General features: G+C 26.2%; 2 protein-coding genes across 2 annotated transcripts; one reads left to right on the plus strand and one right to left on the minus strand.

The window, feature by feature from the left end:
• Positions 1–3,023: 3,023 nt before the first annotated feature.
• On the plus strand, positions 3,024–7,363 carry Bma-fut-8 (Variant SH3 domain containing protein; the record flags this gene model as incomplete). Its single annotated transcript, XM_043081199.1, has 11 exons — positions 3,024–3,144; positions 3,468–3,751; positions 3,966–4,079; positions 4,153–4,298; positions 4,590–4,788; positions 5,087–5,269; positions 5,571–5,652; positions 5,916–6,108; positions 6,387–6,503; positions 6,832–6,965; positions 7,167–7,363. 11 exons carry the CDS (start codon positions 3,024–3,026, stop codon positions 7,361–7,363), a joined length of 1,770 nt encoding a protein of 589 aa, XP_042937133.1.
• An 8,297-nt stretch (positions 7,364–15,660) lies between these two features.
• Bm2312 (Uncharacterized protein) lies at positions 15,661–18,679 on the minus strand (the record flags this gene model as incomplete). The annotated part of the gene is made up of 7 exons (XM_043081200.1): positions 15,661–15,775; positions 15,902–16,119; positions 16,353–16,614; positions 16,788–16,954; positions 17,327–17,419; positions 17,753–17,896; positions 18,410–18,679. 7 exons carry the CDS (start codon positions 18,677–18,679, stop codon positions 15,661–15,663), a joined length of 1,269 nt encoding a protein of 422 aa, XP_042937134.1.
• Between the last annotated feature and the right edge of the window lie 1,359 nt (positions 18,680–20,038).

Genomic DNA, 20,038 nt, shown 5'->3' on the forward strand with positions numbered 1-20,038 from the left:
TATCAGTCATCTTGATAAATGTTGATAATAATGCAGGTGCTGTAAAGAATGACGGATAGTTTTTTTTTTGATAGATAAGTGTTGATATGGTAACAATTATTAATGTTATTCTGGCATTTTCATTATCAGTTTTTCATGAAATCATGATGTTTATTTATAAGTATTTACTGATCACTTCAACAATTGACCTGTCGAGAAGAGGTCTTTTAAGAAAATAATACAAAGTACACAAATCAAATCAAATGTAATTGATAGGCTATTTACTAATTACTCATTGCAATGCTTTATCAGTTGCACAAAAAATTCCAAAACATTTGTGTTATCGTTTTAAATTATAATAAACATAACTATTTCAGATCTAACTTTATTTCAATTTATTTCAAACAAAGATTGAAATCGAATTAAATTGAAGTTTTTTCTAAATCATTTTTTTAAGAATGACAATAAAAAATTATCATTTTAAAATTGAAATTGAAGAAAATAATTAGACTGTTGGCACTAATAACTTTTTGTTTTTGTCTAAAAACTGATCATATTCTAACAATTATCAGATGACCATAGAAGAATTAAACAAATAAACTTTTTAAGTTTAAATGAATTAAAAATTAAGTCCAGTTTATATTTGATAAAAATCTGAAAAAGTATAAAATCTGAAGCTTAAAAATATGTGCAGTAAAATTTGCTTAATTAGTTAATTTTCTCTTAGCAACTTGTTTGTGTCATTATCATTTCCAATTAACAAAATATATTAATTGTTGATATTAGGTTGAGATCAAATTTAATCGCAACTGATTATTCCTTCATTTCACACTTTGTCATTTCTCATCTTTTTTTTTTTTTTTAAATTATTTCATTAACTTATTCAAATCAAAATGAATATAAAACTATCCTCTCATCTCTCTCATTTATTCATCATCCTCAGATCATATTTAAATTATCACCTGTATTGATGACATAATTGCATAAACTTTCACCTCTTACCGTCAGCATCATCACTTATTAATGTTTTTATTAATAACTTGATGATATGCAAATTTCTGCCAATAAACAACTGATAATTATTTAATTAATATTTAATTACTGTAATTGCTAATCTTTTCAATGCTTTATGGCTAATTTGTTTATTAGCCATGAAATGCATAAGAATGGAAAATGTCAATAAAAAAATGACTATAATTATACTGCAGTGCAAGTCTGACTGATATAGAAAGATGCTAGTAATCCTCAGATGTCTCATCAATCAACAAATTCATTCTTGAGTTTCCTTTTTTTCCGAGAAATTGCAATGAAAGAACGAAAACGAAAAATATTTTAAAATCTTTGGTTATGCAAACATTAGCATATAAAAGAGACATTTGATTATTTAAATGTGTGACATATGGTACAATATGTATATAAGTACATATTGTATAATATTTGCCTATAGCTTTGGTATAATATTTTATTTATATTTAGCAAAGAGTATCGCTTCATAACATTCATATTGCAAACTATTAGCATTTCAAATGTTCATTTATCGAATTTTTCTTCCTTGTACGTTATTAATGTTAAATTTTAGAAAAGAAATATTGCTAACTAAAAAAAAAAAAGAAAAGAATAGCAAACAGATATAGTATAATAATAATAATAATAATCATAATTTTATCATAATCATTTTAAGGTGAAGAACCAAGAATTTTCATCTTAAAGAATATTTTTAAGTTTGGGTAATTCCTTTAAATAAATAATGAAGCTGTTAATTTAAATTTAAATGTATTGAAATTTTATGTTTGCATAATTCATATCTTTTGAAATGATAGTGGAAAGGCGAAAAAGAAAGGTTCATACTATCATATTTCCTTTTTTTAAACTTCAAAAAAAAAAAAATAAATAAATATATAAATAATAACTAAAAAAGGGAAGGATTCAATCTGTTTTGAATTATTTCAAATTTTGCAAAATAAATATGTTTATAATATGTTGCTATTAATATTTAATCCTCTTTCTCTATTCTCATATCAAAAGCGTAATGAACACAGTGATGAATATAATAATAATGAACAGTGATGACTGTCCATTATTATTATATTATTCATGACAAGTAACAATGAACTTTTTTTAAAAAAAAAATGAACTAAATTTCACCTTTATTCTTTTTTTTCCAAATATCCACCATTAATTTTGTTAATCTACATCGATGATTTTTTTTTTTTTTTTTTTACTTTTTAATTTAGTTTTTATTTTTTGATCCCAATAATTTTTTTAAAGATTAATTTTAATTAAAGAATAAAGGAAAATTTGAAGTTGGTAATGATTTTAGATTAGCATAAATAGATAATTTGGTTGTAGTGATGGGAAAAAGTCATTGTTTAAATGACTAATTTTTTTTGCCCGAAAAATTTTTAAATTTTTTTGCGAAGTTTTATTTTTTTAAACAAAATTTGCATATATATTATGAATAGGTGAAAAGTTTTCATGTTAATGTATTATACTTAGAAATGAAAAAATCATTGCTTGAACATTCTGGAGAATTCTGGAAAATCTATCTAATATTGATAATTTAATTTGCAGAAAATAAAATTGCTTAATTTTAAAACTTTATAGATCCCTACATTACTAGTTAGCCATCGCTATGCTAGAAAGTAAGTTGTATAAGAGGAAGTATTATAAAATTCTTCACACGTTTATTTCAATAATTTGCATAAAGCAAATAAACCAATTAAAATTGAACAATTTGCAGAATCAAACTGATATCAAACTTACATTAAACTCTCATCAACAATGACAATTTATAATTTGTAAGGCTTATATTCCATTACTTCAATGATATTATTTCATGTTAATGTATTATACTTAGATTCAGACAATTTTCATATTTATCAGAGAATTCTGTTATAGGAAAAACAATTAGAATAATTGACTAATCATTTATTCATATCATTTCTTTCTCTAGCTAAAATGTTTAAGTATATAAGAGAGTCATAGTTTAAAATGATTTATTAAATTTATAAAAATTTATAGACATTCGTGAGGACAATAAAATGATGAAACTGCGACGAACAGTATGTCCGTGTTCGATGCATTGTATTTTAATTAGTGCAGTGGTCATTTGGTCATCAATTTTCTTTTATCTTTCATTCAATCTATATGGTTTACAATCAAAAGGTTGGCTTACTCTATATCAAAAGAACGAAATGATAAAGCAAAGCAAAAATTTACATACAAATAATAAGCAGAGAGTAAAAAATTTTTGTAAAAAAAATACAAATAACAAGTTAAAAAAAAAAAAAAAAAATGTTGATTTCAAATTTTATCCAAACAAAGCTAATAGTCTTCTTCCATTTGTAAATTTCCACCAAAACAGATGACTATTTCTTGTTTGCAAAATTTTGAAAACAATTCTTACTTACTTTCCACATGAATAACAACCTTTCTCTCTCTCTCTCTCTTTCTCTTTCTTTCTTACTATCAAATTAATTATATTTCAGGAAAAGATATTAATGAGGAGCGAATTTTGGCATTGAATTATGAACGAGCTTTGTTGGATTTAGCAGAATTAAAGCATGAAAATGAAATGCTTCGAGAATTATTAAAAGATGAAAAGATTGAAATTGTTAAGAGAAAGAAATTAATTATGAAGAAACAGAATGATAGTAATGCAACGCGTATAAAAATAAACAACAAATTTGGGAAAGGGACGAAACGGATTGAAAGAGGAAAGAGTGAAATTTTGAATCTTTTGCAATCGAATGGTTTTTCTATGAAACATGAAGTAAGTACTTTGCCGGATTTTTGATGTAAATTTCACTCACAAAATCTTTGATGCATAATTCAGTTAGTAGTTGAAATTTAATTTTCATTATTTATTCCTCTACATTTCGATATGTTTTTAGTTTGCTTTTTCTTTTCTCTTCCTTTTTTTTTTTTTTTTGAAAACTTTCGCTGTAATTGTTCAAAGCATGTTGGTTAGATGAAAATATTTTCAGATAGCGAGACGTGAATTGCATAATTCAATATGGGAATTATATTACTATCTCGATAGTCAACTTATATCAACTCACAATAACAATTCCAAATTTATAAATCATATACGAAATCAAGTAGAATTCTTTTTTTTTTCTGTTTTTCTTTTGTTTTCTTTTAGAATATTCTTTGTAGAGTTAATCATTGCAGTTACTTTCTTTACTTGGTCAAGCAGCAGCTTTCAAAAATATCGATTCAGCGGAAAGTTGGCGAGCAAACGCACTTGCAAATATTTCGGCAATATTTCAAAATCATTTCAACAAAATGCAAAATCCCGATGATTGTAAAACTGCAAGGTTTGAAGTTACTGTTCATTAATTTTTCAGCTCGCATCGAAATTAAATATGCTATTGGATTTGAAAAAAAAAAAATTTTTTTTAAATATAAATCATATCTCAAAAATATCCGTATGAAACCATTATTATCACAAATTTGATAATTATGCATTAACTTTTCAAATATTCGTAACTGCTATTAAGTGCATATCTTTAAAAATGAATTCATATATATTTATTCCATTTTAAAATAACCTTCTGTTTTTTATATATTTATATTTGATGTATTATCTTTTAATTTTGATGTTTCAGAATTTTAACATGTGATTTGAATAAGCAATGTGGTTTTGGTTGCCAGTTGCATCACGTTACGTACTGTTTTATTGTTGCATATGGCTCAAATCGTACACTTGTCTTAACGGATGATGGTCGTACGTGGAATTACGCTGCAAACGGTTGGAATGCTGCATTCCTTCCAATTACCAAATGTTCATTTTCGGAAATTTTCAAGGTTACAGTAAGATTTCTAAGAGATTTCTCAGTTTTTGCATATCCTTTTCATTTAGAAAGTATTCAAAGTTGCTGATCTAAGAGAATTTTACTTCTTCTACTGTCTACCTACATTTATATTATTTTAGTATGTAAGTAGAAGGGATTTCAAATTAAAATATAAAGTGTGGTCTTAATTAATGACCGACATCATTAATGAAATAAATGGTGAGCAAATGAAAAAATATAATTTTCATTTCGATTAGAATTTCAGTATGTTTTTGGAATTTTGAGAGCTTCTTTAAAAATTGAATTTTCAGCTGAATGAAAACGCTGATGATTGGGGTATTGGTGAACATTACAAGGATAAACGGATAGTGAAATTACCGATTATTGATTCACTCTCCCAGCGACCGGCCTATCTTCCTCTTGCTATTCCGCAATTATACAGTGCTGAACTACAGAAGTTGCATTCTAATTCTCCAGCATTCTTCATTTCACAGGTTTATTTTTGCTTATTTAATATTATGCTTTAAAAAAATTCGATTAACTGATTCAGTGTCTTGATTTCTTTTGATTTGAAAGATTGCTTTCATTACTTATTTCTCCTTTACTTGATAAGTTTGAATTTTTTGAGGATAAGATAGTGAATTAATGCTGAGGTTAAGAGCTTTTGTTATGTTTTGAGTTATGTTGAAGTTGATTTCATTATAAATTAAAAAAGTTTGTATGATTGATGAAGTCGTCTCTTCAGAGTCATTTTGATAAGAACTCATTGAATGCAATGATTAAATCTGTTTGCAGTTCATACGATATCTAATGCGTCCATCAGCAGTATTTGCGAAAGAAATTGATCTAGCCGTAAAGAAAGTACCATTTGATAAAGGTTTGAAAATTACTTGAGGAATGATTTGTGAGTTGTTTAGCATTATTTGTATGTGTCCTAAAGATGTACAATTTGCAGAAGCTTTTTGTTATTCTTTACCAAAAGTTTTTTCATGTGTACACACACTGTATGCCGAGGTAGATTATTATCTGAACTAGTTTATTTACTGAATGAAATTCAAATTTATGGCTCAGAGGCTGATTTATTATCATGAATCGTAAGTTTGAAGTCAATTCATGATATCAAGTTACAGTTTCATTTAGGACCAATCGTTGGTTTGCAAATTCGTCGAACGGATAAAATTCACACGGAAGCATCTTTTCATGATTTGGATGAATACATGAAATGGGCAGAAGATTGGTTTCAAATCGAAGAATATCGCACACGCTTATCAGTTAAGAGGCGAATTTATATTGCAACTGATGATCCGGAAGTTTTCGATGAAGTTTTGATGAAGTTGGTTTCTTTATTTTATCCACTGGGTTTTTGTATTGATTATTGTTTGCAGTGTTAATAATCGGTGATACTTGAAAATGACGATTGTTGATGCCTTATTTTAACATGAGATTTCATATGTTGATAAAGAAAAATCCAGCATATATGTGACAGAGAAAAGAAATCAAGCTATTGTTTGAAATAAGCTAGATGTGAATGTATTATATTAAATTAATTTGGTATTAAAAGATCAAATTCAAATTAATTAAGAAATAAAATATAAGAAAAGAAAGTTTTAGATATCCAAATTATGAGATATATGGTGATCCAAAAATATCAAATATGGCTCAGGTTCATTCTCGCTACACTGTAGAATCATTAATTGGTATTGTGATTGATATTGAATTATTATCAAGGTATATTTTACTCAGTTTTTTCATTCCTGTACTTGACAAATTAATAAATTCTATGGTTTCATATATTCGTACTATGAAGAAACTAGAGGATGTATCAATTGAATAAAGCAATTGCATAGATGAAAGGAACTAGTTGGATGATTTATGTTGTTCCCAAAATTAATGGTAAGGGATATTGCCAGCTATTGTTCTCTATCAAGACAAACCTTGAATTGCAGATCTAAATTGATTTGATTTGTTGATCTACATCAGATTATTGTAGTTCAACTCAAAAAACGTATGCACACTGATGATAACTCTTTTTATCTTATCTATGCTTTGATTTCAGATGTATATATCTTGTCTGCACGTTCAGTTCGCAGGTTTGTCGTATGGGTTACGAATTAATGCAGGTTCGTTTTGGTGACGCAGGTGATCGATTTCATTCCTTGGATGATATTTACTATTTTGGCGGCCAACAAGGTAATTTTTTTATAGTGTCAAAAGTCATTTGTAATTGAAGATATTACACTGAGGGTGTTGTAGAGTAAAGAAAGAATTTAACAAAGTATTAAAAATATGTATCCGTTTTGTTTGTATGAATGTATGTTTAGCTAAACTGCTTAATGCTCAGTTATTACACAGCTACAGCATTTCAACCAAATTGGGAAATATAAATTTCAGCTCACGAGCAAGTAGCAGTTGAGTCATATCGTGCTGAAAATGATAATGAAATAGACCTAAAAATTGGTGACATTATCGGAATTGCTGGTAACCATTGGGATGGTTTCTCGAAAGGTACTAATAGGCGAACAGGCAAAAAAGGTCTTTATCCATCTTACAAAGCTCGTGAAAAGTATATCACCTTAGACTTTCCTTAATTTGCATACTTCTAGTTTAGAAATTTTCATGTAAAACGACAAATTTGATTGAAATTGTTATTTTTCCATGGAAATTTTCTCCAGAAATATTTGATCTCTTATTTTCTTAAAAATAATAAATGATAACATTAAATTTCTAATAATTTGGTGCTTATGATCTTCCATTTCAGATTTATTTTATTTTTTGATGACGATTTTACTATGTTTTTTGTTTAATATTTAAACGCTATTTTTTCATGCATGTCTTTTATTATTCAAATCGAACTATTCTCAATGGAAAATAATCTACTACAAGTTTTGGAGTTATTTCAACTCCTGGGATAGTGAGTTCAAACTGTTGCATTTACGCTTGTCCAAGTGGAAAGTATTGAATTTCTTAAAATTGATAAGTTAACATATTAGCTTTTCAGTTCGTATAAATGCAGCATTTAGCTTTCTTCTATTTTCTACCTGAATTGTTGAATTGACTTTGTTTTCTCTCCTAATTCTTCCTTTACTTCATTGGTTTTCACTCACCCAATTATGTAATTATTGCTCAAGGCTATACTTTCATGATAGCCATAATAATATTATGTCTTTTTTATTGTGAAACTAATTCCTTCTTCTTTTGCATTTCACTTTTATTTAACTTCAATATGCTCTTGAAATGATCGAATTTTAGCTTTGTTGATAGCTATTTTTTATGGTTCAATAATGATTCTAATTATAAATGGCTGAACATTTGATTTTTTTTCTAAAAAAAATTTGTTTAGTCTACTAAAACGTTGTATAAAAATTTAATGCTCTTCGAGGAATTAAATTAGATAATCATATAGACTAAGAGTTAGAATTAGAAGTAAAGCAATCTCAATTTTCTGAATTCATTTTGTTACAAATCAGGTCATATATCAGCTATTGTACTTGCCATATTTTTGACTTCAACTGGTTGAATATAGATTTCTCTAGTCAGTTCGGTTCATCCGTTCCATTCTTTTTTACTTTGCTTGTTTATTATGAATGTTTTTTTACGCGTACATAGTTTCCCAGTGATAATATTAACTTACAGCAATCCGTTATTGCCAATTTTCGTGTTTTTGTTATCGTTATTACTGCAAAACTGATTTGCTGCAATGTAATTGAAGAATTAATGCTGTGATTTTTAGTTTAATAAAAATGTATGATTCAACTTTTTCGTGATTGATCATGTTGAACAGTAATTGTGGTCGACAAAAGCAGAGTAACTTTAAATAATGAATGATATTTGTGATTCTTCGTTGCAACCAATTATAACTCAGAGATACCGATCGAGTCAGTTGAAAGCTGCTTGAAATAAAAAATAAAATGAAATAAACGAAATTCGAATGTAAGATATTTTGTAAGAAATAGCAATAAATACTACCTAAGTTACTTGCATCCGACATCCTTGTTTTGCTACTACTGAAACTTCGAGACATGGTTTTGATCACTTTATCATTTTATCACTATTAATTTACGTATAGATGTTTGACGGAAAATTCTCAAGTAACAATTCGAACCATTTCTCAAATCATTATTTATTTAAGAAATTTCGACAATTTTTAAAAGTTTTTATATATTACTTAATTCTGTTTCAGTTAAATTCTGCCAATGCTGAAAATTATAATTCATTTAAAAATGAACATTTATTGAGCTTAATTGATTACTTTTATTTGCATTACACTTGATCTGCTGACATTTTATCGATCATTTTTGTCATTTTATGCAGAAGAAAAGTTTTAAAAATTAACTTCAAAGCAAACTCTCAATGCAGAAACTAATTAAATTTGCAATTATAAATGATTTCGATTATTTTTTAAACATCAAAATTAATTTTAATCACAATTCAAGATAGGGTTATTTAAGAAATTTCGGTATAGTTTTTTTTTTTTTTTTTTTTTTTTTTTTTAAATATAATTTTATGTGATTTAATTCGATATTCATAGCATACTTTATGGTATTTTATTAGACATTCATAAAAAGAAGAGCAAAAAAAAAAAAAAAAAAGAAACAAATGAAAGTAAACGAAAATAAAAGAAAGTTTCTTTTCATTGTTTGATATCTGATAAAGATTGTAAGAAAGTAGAGAATGAAGGATAATTTGTAAATATGATCCATGGAGATAAGATAAACTACTGCTGTCGAACAAATGAGGAAGAGGAAGTTTCAAAGTCCAAATTCAATTTTGTTCATTTCAAAATTTTGAAGTTCATTTTCTTTCTTTATACACATACAGCTAGAATATTTAACTTAACAAAACATTTTCCCTTTTCTCTCTCTCTCTCTCTCTCTCTCTCCGTTTTTTCGTTTTTAATAAGCCGAAATTTTTTATCATGTTTCATGATAAAAATGAATATCCTTTAATCAATGATTTGATAAGGTTATTAATGGGTTAAAGTATATCTGAAGAAGATTTGAGACAGAGCTTTTAAACAGAAATGTATTGTTAACTGCTAATGATATAATAAAATATCCCGAAAATTTCATGTGTTAACTGTTGTAAAGTATTTTTGAAATGTATTAATTGTCAAATGTCAAATGTTTATAAGTTATTACTTTAATTATATAAAGAATTAAATTAAAACACTTCTATTAGTTATACTTTGAAATGATAATATAATAAATGCTAAAGATAAATTAGCTTAAGTTACTACTTAGCTTTTTGTCTTCTCATCTTGGCTTCTTTTTTTGTATTCCTCAATAACAAAGAAATTGACAAAAAATAGGTAGATAAAAGAATAAAACTAAGAGAAATGCTGATGGAATATTCATGGCAGTATGAAAAAGATAAGTGAAACTAAGAATCAATAACTGAGTAGCAGAAAGATATCAAAAAAATGAAGCACTTAAGGACATTTTTAAAAAAAAAAGCTGTTTCTTGATGTTTAAAATGAACAAATCTTAAATTTAAGTTTTGAAATTGCGAAAAAAAAAATGGAAATATATCTTATTGGATAAAAGAAAAGAGAAAAAAATTTGCTTTTACGAAAATCTTTTCTGCAATTTATTCATTTTTTCACATTTTTTTTTTCTTGCAGAAAGAATCTTGGCTGGAGAATTTCTTGTTATATTTCAACAATATTCTAGCATTATTATTTTAAGTTTTGTAATTTTAAAATTAAAATTACAACTTGTTTTAGGATTACAATAGAATTATAATCACATTTTATTGAAATGAAAAAGAAAAAATATTACTGTGAAATTAAAATTATCACTCTCAAAATTTTGTGAAAGCAAAAGAAAAAAAAAAAAAGAAATGTTGAATATTTATCAGAGATAAAAATTTTCATTGTCAAAGAGAACTTTCATTAAAATGGTTAATATGAAAATATCTTTTCATTTCATTTTTCTTTTCTTTTTATCTTTCCATTTGTCTGTCTCATTAGCTTGCTTACATTATTATTAAGCATTTTTTGTTAGCTAACATTTTCTTAATTTGTATTTTATTTTATTTTATTTATATATTTTACATATTTATCATTGCTTGATTTAAATTGAATTCCACAATAAAATAAAAAAAAAAAAAGGAAAGTATGGGTACTTGAAAAAAAGAAAATTGCAAAAATTTGACTAAACGGAAAGAAAAAGTGAAGAAATCATGGAAACTGTTTAATATTTGTAACTTTAACCATTCATTTTGTAGGTAGTAAATGAAAAAAAAACTAGATTTTATTTGTACACCATGGAAACATATTAGTTTAGTGCACTTCCGGTTTCCTGTTGATATTACTTACTTACTTACTTACTTATTACTACCCGGAAATGAATCAAACTTTCAGTTATGTCGTGGCAAGTGTATTTTATGAATTTCAAAGAAAAATTCCTTTAAAATAAACATTGAAAAATAATTATTTACATTGATAGTAACAACTACGTAATAATAAATTTACTTAAATGATGTAATGCACTTGAGATGAGTTACAGTTGTAAAAACAAATTTTAAATTTCATAACAAATCACTTTTCAAATTTTTATTTCTATTGCTTCTTGGTATGTTTGCATAAATTCTTTAGAGGAAAAAATAAAAGTTTTATTTTAAAAGACCAAAATTAAGAAATGAGACGAAAGGGTGGGATTATAGAAGAAAATTTTTATCGTATAATTTTATTGCCTAATTATACTTTAATTTCAAGGTTATCAAAGTTATACTAAAATCTTATAGTATCAGAATAAAAGCAAAAAAAAAACATAAATTTGTGAAAAAAGGAAAATTACGGTAAATTTAAACTCAAATTTCACTGATATGATATTTTTTTTCAAGCGATTTAAATAATTTCATCCTAAACTATTAATTTTATTATCACTATTAGCGTATACTTAATGAGTTATAATTGCAAAACAAGCATTTTTCACATTTTACAACTTATATAAATGCGTATTTTATAGACGTAATTAAATTATAAATAAAAACAATTTGATGGATGCAAAAAAGTTGCTACAATCTTTTTTTTTTTTTCAAATTTTGAATGCGTCAAAGAAAAAGGTAAAAGTTAAAAATTTAAATGAAATCTTTCTTGAGTACATTAAAAATTTTAGTGCAATCCTTTTATTGCAAATTTTTGCATCTTTATAATTTAATGAAGCTATTAAAAATTCAACTTTAGTATATCTTCCTGTTTAATTTTGGAAAAAAATTTAAAAAATTCTTGAATAATTCAAGTTGTCTACTGCTATTATAGTTGAAATATTTTCAACAATTTAATTTTAGTTCATCTACCATCCCTGAAAATCGGTTGAAGAAATGAAGGAAATTAGACAAAAGAATGATGCAAGTAATTCAGGGATAGAGAGAGATCAATGTCAGAGGGCAATAATGATATTTAAATTAATTTAATTTAAATTAAAAAGAGAGTCTAACATGATTGAAAGGGTTGATTTGATTGTGAAAAATTAAATAACTGAGAGAATATGAAAAAGCATTATGAATAGATGTAATTAATTAATTTTAAATTTTGTATCGGTTTTAGTCGAACTTTTTTTTTTGATTTCTTTTTTTTTTTTAATCAATGAACTATGAATTTAAATTATTGTTTAAAGTTCGACTTTGTTTCGATTCCTGCAAATCGCTTGTAGTTGCATTATTTTAAACATTAGACAAATGCTTTCAACTTTAAATTGATTGCTTCTAGTTTTTGATTTTTCATTTTGTTCTGAATTTAAGTTCATTTTACAAGAGATTTTTATGGAAAAAAAATTTTTGGTATATTTAAAAAAAGAAGAAAAAAAATTGGAAATTTATTTTATATTTTCTCTTGTCAAACAAAAAACTTGGCTGTTGTAAAAATGATTAATTTAGTTGAAAATTCGATTATTTGTGAGGAAAATTTGCAGTTTTATGATTGCTTACTTTTCACAAAAAGTATTTAAATTGCTGATTTTTTAGTTAAATCATTTAATTTGAGCTTTTTTTTTCAAATAATTAATAATCAAAATCATTACTAATTGGATTGATGATAATATCATACATAATCATTTTTTATTTTGCATATAAATTTCTAGTAATAACATTAAATTGTTATACTCGGAATGAACTCAACAAAAATAACTTAACAATAAGACAAAATACCCGCAGTAAACATAACAAAAACAAATCTCTAATTGAATTTTAACAGTAAACATTCTCTAGTATATGCTCACTACTACTAATAGTTTACAAATTTTCTTATATGTAGCAAAAAAAAAAAAAGTATTACTGAAAAATTCAAATTAAAATGCATCATTTGATTCACTGATCATAAAATATGATCAAATTTCAAAAAAAAAAAAAATTCCTTCATCACATCGTTAATGTGCTACCGTAGTCATAACAGTGTCGTCACAAACTTTTTGTGTCATTTTAATTCTATGCTGAAATTGTTTTTTCAAAAATGAAAAAAAGAAGACTCATTGTAATTAGGAATGAATGTTTTGTTTAATATTAATTTTATTACATCATATCTTGAGAGGACATGTCACAAAATAATTTATCATCTTGGGAACAGCTACGAAATAATTTGTAGTATTTTGAGGACAGTATGGAATAAATCTCAGATTTTTTTTACTGAAGTTTTTTAACTTCTCACATTTGATATTCATTGTTTTTTTTTCCCTGTTTCTGAAAGAACGCATGGATTTTATCATTAATATCAAACAAAGGAAAAATTTTTATTCTTTTTTCTTTTCCAAAAAGTAAACGTAGCATTATAATTTCAAAACTTTTACTTTTATCATCAATTAAATATATGAAAAAAATTGTTTCATCTTTAACAGTTTTGCTTAGAATTTCACTTTTCAGTTACGAAGAAGTTATTCATGTGATAATGAGATTAAAATGTTTTATTTTGTAAAAAGTTTGAATTACAATTAGTTGCAAATAATTTTTATTGCTGTTTGTCATTTGAAATCACTAATATTAGCTTTTTAAAAAATAGAAAGTGGAACTGTCGGAATCGGAAGTAAATATCAGTACCGTTAAAAAAAAAAAAAATCACCATTAACTCTTTGTTTCTTCTTCCGCCTATTAATTTTGATTTATCTTATTTCAAATTTATTTTTTATCTGACTTTAGACTCCTTAACTTCATACCAATAAATTTAATTGACTATTGCATTACAGTTGTTAAATGTTGCATATTTTGGTGGGAAAAAAAGATAAATTATTAAGCCGAAAGCAAAATATCATAGCTCAAAGAAATATAACAAAAAATTAGAATCATTATTGATTGATAGACGTGAAGAATTGTCGATCATCCAATTTATCAGTTGATTCATAAAATTTTTTCAATTAAACTTATTAATTATTAATTATGCAAATATTTGTTATGGATAGATTCAAGGAACATTTAATAATTTATTATTATTGAAATGTTGATAACAAGAGAAGGAAGAAGAAATAGAAAATATAAGTTATTAGAAGTCTTAGTTAATTTTTTTTTCCTGATCGATTTAAAAAATTGTAAATTTTCTTGCACAATTTTTAAATACTTCAATTTTGATCTGAAAAGGTAGCATTGAAATATATATGAAATTTCATTTCAGATGCAAGGTTTAATAATGATAACTGCTCAATTCTTACATTCTAACTTATTTAGTTTATGAGTTCGAAGCACAAAAATTCTTCTCAACAAATTTATAAATTTAAAAAATTTCATAGATGTTTTTCTCTTGGTGTGTAAATGGGCTAACATATTATTGTCGAGATTTGTATTATATCGAACCACATACAGTATCGATTTAATTCCACTTTTTCCTACAATTAAAAAAAAAAAAAACAAAACAAATTTTACTAAATTTTTGAAAAATACGTGAATTTTATGAGTAATTCGGCAAATTTACAAGGGGTGTTTGTATATTGCTATAGAACTCCAAATTTTATTTTTGATTTCAAACATTTCTATCAGCAAATGAAAATTTCATCATTACTGTGTTAAACTTGTTAGGTATCTATTATAATAAATCATCTGATAAAAGTTTTCTACCAAAGCGTGTTATCATTTCATGACTTATTACCTTTCGTGTGCTTCTTGAAATGAATTTACATTCATACTATGTCCATTAAAGACTTGCATGGTCATGGCTCTCTCATAATAAAATTACACTTTATTGACATGAACCAGTAATTTCTGTTGCAGTCATGAAATATTAGTGTTTAGAGCTCTTGTAACTCTATGTGGAAAAAAATGCGCATTTTTTACAAAATGGAAGAAATAATCAGCATTAATCAACACGATAAACCACTTCACTAGTGAAACGAAAGTTTTCCTGGAATTCCAGACCATCAAGTTTTTGCAAATGCTAATTTTTCAAAAAATATTCGGTCAGTTGCGATATTTATTAAAATTTCATACATTTTTCTTCAGATTATAATAACTAAACTGGACAAAAATAACACTTGGTAAAATGAATATCTCATATCTCTTAATAAGTAAATATTTTTTGATTGTAAACTTCTGTATATAAAATTGTTTTATATTAATTTTTTTTTTCTCAACTTTAAATTCTTTCAAAAACTGTGTTTTGGATTCTTAGGAAGTTTAGAAATTATTAACACTATGGCACTTTTCAATCAAAAGTTTTTTTTTCCATTTATAAAAATTTCAACGATGTTTTGATAATTAGTTAACGTGGCATGAGATTGAGGTAACGTGAAACAATGATTCATAGATAAATTTGTTGAGAAAAAAAAGTGTTGAAATATGTATCATATGAGAAAGAAAGAAAGAATAAGGAAGACACTGTAGTTTTTCAGTAATTCAATTTGACCAACACAATAGTTTCTATCTGATTTAATGATAAAGTAGAGCAAAATCATTTCAATTAGTAAATCTATAGTAAAATGTAATCACTTTTAACATTGATATGACTGAAAATCCATTCGTCTTCATCATTTAGCGCTTTCCAACATAGATGATATGGAGCTTTACAACCATACATGCGCCATCTATAAAATGAGAACGAAATTTTATTAATCAAAAAAAAAAAGAATGGATGTATGAAACAATAAATGCATATTTATTACTATAATTTATTAATATTGCCAATAAGGATTTAAAACTGGAGAACTTACTTGGAAGTACATTTCTCAATTTTCTTAGAAAGAATTTTCCAGAAAGGAACAAGATTCCAATCTTGCCAAAGTACTTGTGCTATCATTTTTTGATACTGATTGTTTAGATCAGTAATGTATTTGCGGAAAATATCCGTTGGATGAAAAATGGAATCGTTCAGACTTGTGAAAATCCAATTAGAACGTGCATGATATAATAACCCGTCATTGCTATTTATCTGAAAGCCATTGCATAAAACAGGTAAAAAGGCCAAAAGCGAAAGTTTTCGTTCCGATTGCTGAGAATAAAGAACGATTAAAATGATAAACAAAAATGTATTAGTATCGTATTTGCACATATTTGTAAATCTTTCAAACAATTTTCATGTTTTTAATGTCATCTAAAATTAATTTCTTACAGGAAGCTCAAAGTCGAAAAAAATCGAGGGGTAAGTAAGCAGTGCGAACATACTTTGAATGACTTATATGGTTTGAAAAATTCGCGCACTTTATGGGTTACTAAAATTTGCACACGTTCAGGCATGAAAATCGTTTTTGATGGGCCTTCTTGAATTTGAAATTCAGCATTTTTTAGCCAAGCAAAATCAAATTTTCGTTGTGATTTAAATAGAATCCAGCCCTGAAATCGTACTCGAGCATGCTCGAATACGAAACTTCCAGCTGTATCATTTAAATTATGCATTTTGCGTAAAAATGGCAGTAACGTTCCAGAACTAAAATTTAAAACAAAGTTGAGAGAAATAAAAAATTCCAATTCTAGTATTCTTATAGAAGAATGAAGGAATAACAGAACAATAAATAATGTGAAAATACCAAAATTTATTTTAACAATAACTTATAATTTGGAAGAAAACGACCAGGAAAGCTAATTGCTAATTACACATACTTTGGAATAATAAATTCATCGATGTCGACCAATGCAACATATTTAGCGAATGAACTATGCAAACAATCATTCATGCTAAGCGTATGACCAAAACGGTAAATCCATCGATTTGGGTCAATCAGTTTTGACCGTGGCAACATTTGCCAATGAATTAACCGAATAATTCCCTGCAAAAGTATAAGTGGAGGAAATAGAGAATGAAAATTGAATGAATTTGTACTGCTGCAATAAAAAATTAGCAAAACAGCCGAGAAAGAGTCTTCAGATAAATCACGAAAATGCGGCAACAATCTAATTAACTTTTATTAAAATTAAATTAAATGAAATGCTCTGCAACGTTCATTAGTATCAATTTGCAAAGTGATATTCTCAAAATAAAATCAAACATTTCGACCAGAATCAATTTTTCTCGCCTTATTCCTATAATTTATTGAAATTGGTATTGAAATTGCTATTGAAACAACTACACTTTTTTTAAATATTTGGACTACAATTTTGTACATATGTACTACAATTTTCTTTTCGTTGAATTAATTTACCACTTTTTCATAGATTTTCAAAATATCCATCATATGTCTATTGACTGATACGTAATAAATGTAAAACATTGTAGCACCTTGCTTTCTCCAAATCTTAAAATGAAGTTGCTATTGAAATTATATTGAAATTGCTATTGAAACAACTACACTTTTTTAAATATTTGGACTACAATTTTGTACATATGTATTACAATTTTCTTTTCGTTGAATTAATGCATTAATCTGATACATCCAAATGAAAAACGCCTAAATGTTTTTATTAGATCAAAAAGAAGAAATGGGACAGAAGAAAGATTTTAGAACTTAAAATAAAATTTGGTTAAACCAATAAACTAATATTTTAGTTTGGTTCAAAATTTGCAACATCAAATTCTAAGACAGAACAAATTTTTTATCCTAACTAAATGAAACATAGAAATTGCATACCTCAATGAATTGTATGAATGCAACATAATTCCAGTACCAGTATAGAGGTGGCACACAAACGTGCAAAGTATCTTGGTATTTCCGCGGGAGCAATTGCAACGGGATAGCAACCATTCGATTTCTTTCACTTACCAATATTTCTTTCTAAATTTTTTAGCAGAAAAATACTTTTAATACTCAATTTTCTTTATCATTTGCTGCATTTATTATTTTTTTATTCTAAGCATACCACAATATTCGTTGCATTTCTAACATCAAAGAACATTTTGCGCCAAATCTTATATCCAATATAAATATAATGCAAAAGAAGAAGAAATTCTTACTCATTTTCACTCAAAATATTTCCAAAAGTAATTTATTTTATAAGTCCAAATTATTTAGAAAAAAGTAATAGACTAGGTGCAAAATTCATTTACAACAGAATAAATAGATGAATGATAATCTAATTTAATTTTGACATAAATCTTAACATAAAGATTTTCAAATATTTCCAAATATAATTTATTTGATGTGTTTACAAAATTTAATAACATTTTTAAAAAATTTAATAAAAAAATTTAAAAAAAGAATAAAAATTAAGATTACAGAAGCGCAAAAGAAAAAATTAAAAAATAGAGTACATTATGAAAATACAATTCCATATTGTAAAATACTTACTGTATTGATAGAGAAATTGCTATTTCTCATATTGAAAATGAGCATAAAGGAAAACCATTTACATTCGGGTACCCATTTCCACGGGCAATCATATTCTATTGTGACATCTTTTGCTGATATACATTGTAAGCCATAATGAAGGATTACATTAATATCGCGACACTGACTGAATGCCAGAATTCGTATTAACGGTTCTTTTCGGCGTAAGTCCAAAAATGCTTTATAGATAAATAAGGTATCATCTGTCACATCTTCTGTGTAATTCATCATTGATGGAATCTTTTGAAATTCCGACTTCATAAACAAATCCCATCTTAATGATGAAAACGTTTCTTGTGCAAAATTTAAAATCTGCTTAATGAATATTTGAATTTGATACAGTATCTGATAAGCTTTCATCATTACATTTTGCTTCCCTTTACCCGAAATTCCGGTTCTGTTTTGAGATGTTACAGTATTTAATTTTACACTTTTTGATAGTTTATCATAAAATGATACATGACCGAAATGTATTATGCAGCACAAAGTCATTAAAGATGTTAAAAATAATGAAACCAAAAATAGTTGGCGAAGTTTTCTGTTAGATCCAAATTGCATGTAAAAATTTCTAATCGATCGAGTGCAAATCGTATTGCTGATTACGAGGCGTCGTTGAGAATTTCGTTGTAACATCAATTAGAATTGCTTAAAACACTGTGAAAGTATGGTTGAAATATGAATCAAATTGATCGATATCACTAAAAAGTTGCTAAGTTTAAGCTTAATTCTATCATTTATCTTATAAATTTGCATAAAACGAGAGAAAATTACCATATGCATAAATTAGCATTTATCACAATATTTTATCGCAATTTAGCATTATGAAAAAGGCAACATCATTTTGAGTGAACAGTCAGTTTTGCAGTGGAACTAATTATTCATGCATGACACATGCATGCAGTGATTGCGTGCTACTAGCATGCAAACATTAATCGAACAATGTTCGCAAGCTATTTAAATGAATTTGGACGGAATAAAGAAAAGAATAATTTTGGCTACCAATAATTTCTTGCTTCGGATTTAAAAATGAAATTTATTCAAAGCAAATAAACAAATAAATAAAAACACTTACCAAATTAACATATGGAAGCAATAATAGATGGAATGTAAAGATTGGCAGAAACAATTAGCGTATATTTGTGTAATTTCTGTGCAAGCATTAAAATGCTTACATAAACACTATAATTAGCATTGTATTTAGCAGATTTCTTCATAGAAATGAAATAGCGCATTTTGTTACTCTCCAAAAATAAATAAATAATTTTTTTCTTTTAAAATCCTAAATGATTATATTTAATAATAACGCGTTTTGGACGGTCTAACAGTGATCATTATTATCAATTGATCATTTGTAATTGATTTAAGTTAACATATTAAACTGAAATAATCAGCTGTGATTTCATTAATGATAATGGGTGATATTTCAGAATGCTTATAACGGAAAAGAAATGAAAAGGAGGGACAAGTAGGAAAACTTTAACAGGAAAGTAGGAAAACTATTATAAGAAGTGAAATTTTTTGGTGATATTTAGTGATCATAGCAAAGCTATACTTAATATGCAAATTTTCAAATGATTCATTATGCATACT

The sequence above is a fragment of the Brugia malayi genome (assembly GCF_000002995.4).
Source record: "Brugia malayi strain FR3 genome assembly, contig: Bm_v4_Chr4_scaffold_001, whole genome shotgun sequence".
Lineage (NCBI taxonomy): Eukaryota > Metazoa > Nematoda > Chromadorea > Rhabditida > Onchocercidae > Brugia > Brugia malayi.